The 8,587-nt window shown below is 44.0% G+C and overlaps 1 protein-coding gene across 1 annotated transcript; it reads right to left on the bottom strand.

The window, feature by feature from the left end:
• Positions 1 to 404: 404 nt before the first annotated feature.
• Positions 405 to 3,976, bottom strand: LOC308438809 (acyl-coenzyme A amino acid N-acyltransferase 2-like; the record flags this gene model as incomplete). The annotated part of the gene is made up of 3 exons (XM_080940311.1): positions 405 to 998; positions 1,964 to 2,166; positions 3,517 to 3,976. 3 exons carry the CDS (start codon positions 3,974 to 3,976, stop codon positions 405 to 407), a joined length of 1,257 nt encoding a protein of 418 aa, XP_080796437.1.
• Positions 3,977 to 8,587: the final 4,611 nt, after the last annotated feature.

Here is an 8,587-nt window from a genome sequence, read left to right as displayed (position 1 = left end):
AAAATGCCTAGATCAAATGGATCCTTCACTGGGGAGATACACACACACACACACACACACACACACACACACACACACACACACACACACACACGGTGTTCATCAGTTTGCAAAAATATCACAATTTCTGCATACTGATATATCCCAGTATGTACAAATTCGTCAGAAATACCTCAGATGCACATGTGTCCTGGTTTGTTAACTTGTCTCATTTCTTTCCAATTGAATAGGGATGAATGTGTGTGAAAGCCGGGAGAATGTACGAAGGCTGGGAGAATTCTGTCCCCTTATCCCCACCCTTACTCAGCAACCCCTAACTGATGATGCTTTTAGCCCCACACCAATCCCAAACTCTTCTCTAACAAACTTCCTGCCCGTTACTCCATCAAGCATGGTTACACTATTTAGAGTTTGCTTCCGGAGTGAAGGAGGTGTTGCCTGAAGAACTTTTGGATCTCTCTCCAGGAGTGATCCTGGGCTGCGGCGTGAGCAATAGGATCTCCTCCCCAAAGGATGGGTCTACCCAATAAAGTGTGCCAGGATGCAAAGCAAAAGGGAGAATAAGGCGGCTCTATGAGGTGGCCTGCCCCACGGTATACCAGCATCCTTCCACTGCTTCTCCCATGGCTCCGGAGCTGCTCCATGGCCCTCTGTGCATGCGACTTGCTATCCATGCATTCATCATTTTCTCCTACAATGAAGAGGATCTTCCCTTGGGCCTTTTCCACGGGAAGTATCATCTGTGGGTTCAGGTTATTCTGGGAATTATCCAAACAGTAACGGAAGCGTATTGCCCCTGAGACATGGGTCTGGATCCGTTCCTGAGTCAGTCGGATGGGTGTTATCACCAGGTCCCGGTATCTTAGTGGGAAGTTTAAGATGGCGCTGGACCCATTTATGCAGACAGTGGCAACCACCTGCTTCAGATAGCAGGCCATGGCTAGCCCAATCTCTGCTCCTTTGCTCACGGAGATCACGCCAATTCCTGGTTGTTGGATCTTAAATACAAAGCAAAAGGGAAACAGTTTACATAGTGCCTCTGGGAAGAAGCTCTCCTGGAGTAAGGTCAGGCAGTCAAAACAGTCAAACTCTGACACACAGGTCTTCTGGCTTGTGAGATCTAGAGACTGCTGCCAACTTAATAATCCCTTCTCTGAGCTTTACTATCTTGAGGGAGCAACTGTATCACTCAACTTTAGACAATCAAAATATAACCTCATGAAAAGAAGGGGTATAGAGATAGGTGTGGTGGCATAGTCCTATAATCCAAATACTGAGGAAACTGAGGCCAGGGATTTGGAGGTTCATTCCAGCCTAGGCTACATAGGGAGACTGGGTCTTAAAATAAATAAAAACATTTTCAAGTAAAGTTCTAAAAATATAATTAAAACCCAGCAACTGAATGAACAAGCCAAGAGCAGAGGTAGTTAGGCTTTCTAAAGAATCACATTCTTGACTTCACTAGAGAAAGCTGCTTGAGGCTGAGTAGATAGCTCAGGGGTAGAAGCTTGCTCAGCAAACCTGAGGACTTAAGTTCAACTCCTCAGACCTGTGTTTAAAAGGGAGGTAAGGGTGGTTGTGCACAGTTGTAATCCCATGCACTAGGGTGGTCACTAGCACAAATATCAGCACTTTGGGAAAGAGATCATCACCAATGTATGAAAACATACCAAGATCAGGATTTAGAACTAGTAGCTGATAGAACACTGAAGGACCATATGAATATATTGTGAGAGCTTCAAAGGTAAGACGCCTTGGCTTTTCCCAATGAAGAGAGTCACAATGTGTGCACTGTGTATTTATTGGCTCCTGTGTGCCAGTGAGCAGTAATTAGTAACCACCTCAACAACTCTATCATTCTTAAGATGGAAACTGCTCTGCCCAGGGCTGCAGATCAGACCAGACGTCTGCGTTTTGTGGTTCCTACGATTTCACAAGATGAAACAAAGAGTATTTTCAGTACCTTGGGGTGAGCTAGTAGGAAGTTGGCAGCTTCCTCAAAATAGTCTAAGTCCAAATCAGTCGTGTTCTCAGGCAGGTCTTCATAGGCAAAATATGCTAATGCCAGCACTGCAAAGCCATGGGAAGCCAAAAGGCTAGCACGGAATTCAACTAGACCCCCAATGTTCCCAAACAAATCAATAATTCCTGGGAAAGGACCTTCCCCTGGGAGAAAAAAAGAAACAAGAAAATGGGATCAAAAGAGCTAAGTATAAGAGTCAAAGCAAAGGCAGTACAAGGAAGTGTATATAGGTATACACTTATACAAGCTCACACATGTATGCATGCATGTGCACATGTCCACATGACACTGCACATTTATTTCATCCAAATTATTACCTTATATCATAGCTTCCTCAGGTGTGAGTCGCAGATCTATGTGGGCTCATGTAAGTGGATATGGGAGAAAGCCGACTATAAGAAATCATTTGAACATGCAGTGGCCAAATTTCACTCACAATAAAATGAGTAGAGGTCCCAAGATCTGCTGGTGCCCACACGACTTCACTTTACTCTGGCTCTGAACACACAGTGGGTCCACTTATCTCCACAGGTGCCAGTCTAGCACTAGTCACCAACCTTTGTTACCTCCAACATCTGGGCTCAGATTCAAGTTTGTTGTATACAATGACCCATAGTCCTTTTACAGAACAGCGGGCTGTCCTTTGTTCATATAGACACATAGTGGTTTAGCTCGAGAAAGCCTGAGGGCTTCTGGTGTGCTCCAGCCATCATTCTTCAGCATGCATGGATCAAACTGGCAAATTGACGTGTTATAAGTGTGTTAGTGTCTGATTTCTAAAATTGCCCTTTCCCTTACTGACCTTTCAAAAAAAAAAAGTCATCAAGTGAGCCTTGACTTAGAATAAGGGTAGAATTTTCAAAAGGGTTTTAAATGTCCCTGAACGTACTGGTGCAGTTTGGTACCACATACTATTGAAGTAGATTCCTTAGCACGGACAGTTGTAAAGCCAAAATCTCAGCCCGTCCTGGGAAACAGTGGAGGCATCCATCTGTACCCTGAATTCTCAAATATCCAACCAAAGCTGAATGCCGTTTGGAAAAATGGGTACAGCCATTCATCTTACCAGTTTGAAAATTTGCTTTCTTCTCTAATAAGTGCTATAATTATATGGATACCAAAGAACATTGGTAAAAGGATTCTCTAGGGCTGGACAGATGGCTCAGCCGCTAAGGGCACCGGCTGCTGTTCCTCCAGAGGTCCTGAGTTCAATTCCCAGCAATCACATGGGATGGTGGTTGCTCATAACCATCTATAATGGGATCTGATGCCCTCTTCTAGTGTATCTGAAGACAGCGTACTCATACATAAAATAAATAAATAAATGGTTTTTTGAAAAGTATTTTCTATGCATTATCAGTAACTGATCTCTACACCTATTTCATATACCTATATACCCAAGATCATGCAAAAATTTCTGTAGCAAAAAAGAGCTCACAAGAAGAAAAGAACTTTAAGAATCCATGTTCTGTATCAACAAAGATAATTCTCACCTGGCGGAAGAAAAAGGGCTCCCCGAACCCGACCTTCTCGGATCTGCTCCCACTTAACCCCTGGGCCAGCAAACCAGCGCTGCACTATCTGGCTGGCCTTGGGTGGAATTTCCATTGATTCTAGCAGGAGAGCAGAGTCATATAGGTCCAGACAGATGCAAAGGGGGCTGTTCACATCTTTCTTCATCAGTCTCTGGAAAGCCCTCTTAGGTTTCAGAGACCACAAGAGGCCCATTGGGTGGACCCCTACGTAGTCACCGCCCAAGGCCGATGCTTTCTCCAGGTCCACCTCACCAGCCTCAGTAGCCTTGTAGAAGGCTCTGGATCGAAAGAGATTACCCTTCTCATCTTTCACCGTCGCCTGGATGGTTACTATCTGCGATGGAGGTAGGCCTACTGCTCGGATGGACACAGGCTCATCTGCAAGGGCACTTGAAGGTGTGACTATCAACTGGAACATTATCAAGCTGTCGAGGAGCACTTCTTCCCTGCGAGAAAAGTGGAAAATGAGCCGGAAACTTAAAAGTCCGAGGCAAGACTGCCCTCACGCCTTTCAAGGACTTTAGTACAAAATGTGTAGCGCTGAGGGAGGAATAGGTGGCAAGAGTGAGTGTCCCTCCTCCCACACCCAGGGTTTTGAAGATAAAGAGTCAGGCAGTAAAAGGGGAAGCTGGTTGACTGTCTAACAGTCAGGGCACATCTGTGGCTCTGACATCATTTATACAAGTTTCACAGAATAGAGACAGACTAATGATTAGCCAAGTGGTGCAGGTTGTGTTTGATCTTTCTTCACATGTCTAGGGGTCAGTCACCATTAGAAAACAAACAGAACGGGATTTATTCTTATTATTTGTCCTACAACTGCAACGTAAACCATCTAAAGAATGTTTCCTCCAGAGCAAACACACTTATAACGTGTGTGTGTGTGTGTGTGTGTGTGTGTGTGCGTGTGTGTGTGTGTGTGTGTGTGTGTGAACCGATCTTTTCATGAATAGCAAAGACCAATGTCTAACTTCTTTCACTATCTGTTTCATCATCTACATTATAAAGTAGGAAACGTTTATTTTAGTTTAACTTCTGAGTTTTATTCCCCCAGGGGTGTACCCTGAAAGACCCCCCTATCTTTAAACCACATTCTGAGAGAGCTCCAAGCCCATAATAAAAAAAGACTTTGGATCTGCAGCCTGTTCTTCTGGCCAGTCAGTCTGTCAGTTGTCTCTTTACCCTGCATGGATTATAGATTATACCGTCTGAGTCAGCTCAGGGGCAGACGGCCCACGAACATCCTGGGGTAATGGAGTCGTCTAGCTGTGAGCTTATCTGTGCTCAGTGATCTCCGGGCAAAAGGAGACTTCCTGATAGTGGCCCGATAAAGTTAATTTTAGAATTTTCCTAAAAGGACTCAGACAACTTTTTTTTTTCAAAAAAAGCATAAAATGAATCATAAGTCAGAGACAGGAGGACCACATAGAGATCTCAGCCTCACTGGAACTTTGTCAAGTGTCAGTGTTTGCTTCATAACCCCCTTTATTCCCAGTGAATAAGGTGGTGCCAGGGAAGGGAGAGGAGAGAGTAGCAGAGGAGATGAAGAGAGTGGGGAAGGAGAGGGAGAGAGTGGAGGAGGAGAGGGAGAGAGTGGGGGGGAGAGAGAGTGGGGGGGGGAGGGAGAGAGTGAGGAAGGAGAAGGAGAGTGGGGGAAGAAGGAGAGAATAAGGAAGGAGAGGGAGAGAGTGGGGGGGAGAGGGAGAGAATGGGGAAGGAGAGGGAGAGAGTGGGGAAGGAGAGGGAGAGAGTGAGGAAGGAGAGGGAGAGAGTGAGGAAGGAGAGGGAGAGAGTGGAGGAGGAGAGGGAGAGAGTGGGGGGGAGAGAGTGGGGGGGAAGGGAGAGAGTGAGGAAGGAGAAGGAGAGAGTGGGGGAAGAAGGAGAGAGTAAGGAAGGAGAGGGAGAGAGTGGGTGGGAGAGGGAGAGAGTGGGGAAGGAGAGGGAGAGAGTGGGGAAGGAGAGGGAGAGAGTGGGGAAGGAGAGGGAGAGAGTGGGGGGAGAGGGAGAGAGTGGGGAAGGAGAGGGAGAAAGTGGGTGGGAGAGGGAGAGAGTGGGGAAGGAGAGGGAGAGAGTGGGTGGGAGAGGGAGAGAGTGGGGAAGGAGAGGGAGAGAGTGGGGAAGGAGAGGGAGAGAGTGGGGAAGGAGAGGGAGAGAGTGGGGGGAGAGGGAGAGAGTGGGGAAGGAGAGGGAGAGAGTGGGTGGGAGAGGGAGAGAGTGGGGAAGGAGAGGGAGAGAGTGGGGAAGGAGAGGGAGAGAGTGGGGAAGGAGAGGGAGAGAGTGGGGGGAGAGGGAGAGAGTGAGGAAGGAGAAGGAGAGAGTGGGGGGAGAGGGAGAGAGTGAGGAAGGGGGAACCAGTAGGGGAGGAGAGGGAGAAACAGAACCTTTATATTTGGGGTTGTTCTAAGGGAATTTGTGGTTTTGACATAAAGAAACCTGTGAAAAGGACAGAGAAGAGCTCCTTGAAACCAGCTGAGAATGCAGGTGAATGGTGTCTCTGGTTTCCCTGCCAACAAAAAGAACAAAGGATCATATGACCACATGAGCGGTCACCCAATACTCATAACACCTGGGGCATCAGCTAAACAAAGGCACCTTCCCAAGTGGGTGAGCTATAGTGTGCATATGCTAAGTTGTGGTAGGGACTCAAGCCAAAGCTCTAAAGTTTTTCTTTCTACAAGTGATTTTCAGTTTGGCAGATCTAAGATATAATCAGGTCCATTTATTCTTTATTTAGTCTTTGTTCCTTATGTAACAGTCCATTAGAGATCCAATAGACACATAAAATTATCCAGGCTTTTAACACACACACACACACACACACACACACACACACACACACAAGACTTTATATTCATACACTTCAAATTCTCAACTAACGGTCTTTCAAAAATGTTACTAGGATTTCAAGAGCTTTTAATGGGGGAGGGGACAGAGAACCACATTCAAACGTCATATAATGCTGGCATCCACAATGACAGTGTCTTAAGTTAGTGATCTCTGTATAAGTCTGTCATCCCCATACAACAGTACATAAAAGTACAGTGTTCACTTGGTTGAGTCCATTTTTAGTTCTGCACGCAAGACAGATGTTCTTGATGGTTAGTGAACACTATGTGCACAGAGGACATCAGGCGAAAAATGTTTGCCTCCCCCTTCCTGTTTACCTCCAATAAACTCTTAACTCTATGAAGTGAGCTAAGGGACTGAACCAACTGTATTTGTATAACTGAAAATCAGAGGGAAATTTGCATTGTTGAGATGAATTTGTATGCACTGCCACTGAGCTGTATGCTGGTACCTGTGTATTGTTGTAAACATTAAAATTTTTAATCATATAAAACACATTGTATTAAGAAATTATTGCCTTGGGGTATGGATTTCTTTTGACTGATATTTATTATGCTTTTTAATATCATATCTTATGATGTTTGAATGTTTAAAAAATGACAGTAAGATAATTTTAAAAATAAATTTAAAGTGGAAGAGAATTAAAGAAGTCAGGGGCAACTCTCCTTAGATTGGTGGTAGGGAATTTCCACCATCTTAGACATTTTCCATAATGTCACACTTCCAATTCTGTTCATCCAAAACAGTCACTTCTTGACATTGCAGTAGCTGTAATCGAATTTGTTCTGTTCCATTTTGCATAATCTGACAAAAAGTGTCAGAATTATAATTTTTCAAAGAAATCATTAGAAACTTAACATCTTAACTTGTGCCATGTAACCTACGTATAAACTTTATTTTCCCCAAGCAGGAGGAGAAATTTGAGGCCAGAGAGATGGTTTAATTGGTAAAGACACCTACAAACAGCACTGGTCGTCCGAGTTTTCTCCTCAGGACCCATATGGCTAAAGAAGAGCACTAAGTCCCTTGAGTTGTCTCCTGATCTCCGTACATGCAAACGTATACAAGTAGTATGGTACACGCATGTAAACATGCACTATGACACATATATGTATGTGTGCATTATGGTGTGCACATATGTACATACACACTATGGTGCATTCACAAGCACACAAAAACCTTCTCATCTCAAGATCATAAAGGAATGAAAACAGGATAGTTCATTCTTTGTCTCAGTCTCCTTTCTGTGTGCTGTATAACATTTAATGCATGTTGTCCGTCTCTCACTATTAATGTGTTTGGTGACCTATACTCTCTAGTGGCATTTCACAAGGTATATAATGGGTAAGATTTAAATTACAGCTCACAGACTTACACATGCACAAACATTTCATGCCTGCTTTTTTTTTTTTCTTTTGATAGATTAAAGTGATTTCCCCTTTTAGCTTTTGTTTCTCTGGGTGGCAGAAATGTAACTACAGAACTTAAATAACTTGTGTGTGTGTGTGTGTGTGTGTGTGTGTGTGTGTGTTTTCTTGAATCCCAAGGAAGTTTCCTATGATTTCTTCAGTGCTTGGGAAGCTTTAACCATATATATCACGATGCTTTTTCCTAAGTCTGCTTTACAAAAAAAAAAAAAAAAAAAGCTGAGTTGACAACCCTTGTAGGGAGGCGTGAGTGTGCTGTAAGTCTGAGTTCGGTGAGATACAAAGTTGTGCTGAACTAAAAACTGTCTGTCTGGTCTAAAGGCATAAAACAAAACAAAAAACATTGAACAACAACAAAAACCCACAACTGGTGCATGTGTGTCCTTCCGGCGGCTCTGGAGACTGGAGAAAAGGACCACATTAACTTAAGAGTTTGAAGTTAGCCGGCCCTAGCAGCTAAGGAGGCCCTGACTCCAATAACAACATATAACAACACAATAGCACCAAAAATGTACACCTATATGTGACTTGGTAATAGACATCCCCACAAGGTTTTCTGTAAATCAAAGTTGGGAAAATGTTTTGCCTTCTGGTTTTTGGTGTGTCGTATTTGTCTGAGACAACAGATACTGACTAGGCTTCCCTGGGTAGAGAAAGGGCAAGAAAGAAAATTGCAACTAAAATTTGAAGGAAGAGAGTCAAGATCATCAATTAATAATATTCGTGTTTTTATGGAATTTCACATTACTTTCAAT

Source organism: Micromys minutus, assembly GCF_963924665.1.
Source record: "Micromys minutus genome assembly, chromosome: 28".
NCBI lineage: Eukaryota > Metazoa > Chordata > Mammalia > Rodentia > Muridae > Micromys > Micromys minutus.
The sequence above is the reverse complement of the archived record's forward strand: the minus strand, read 5'-3'. Positions and strand labels throughout refer to the sequence as shown.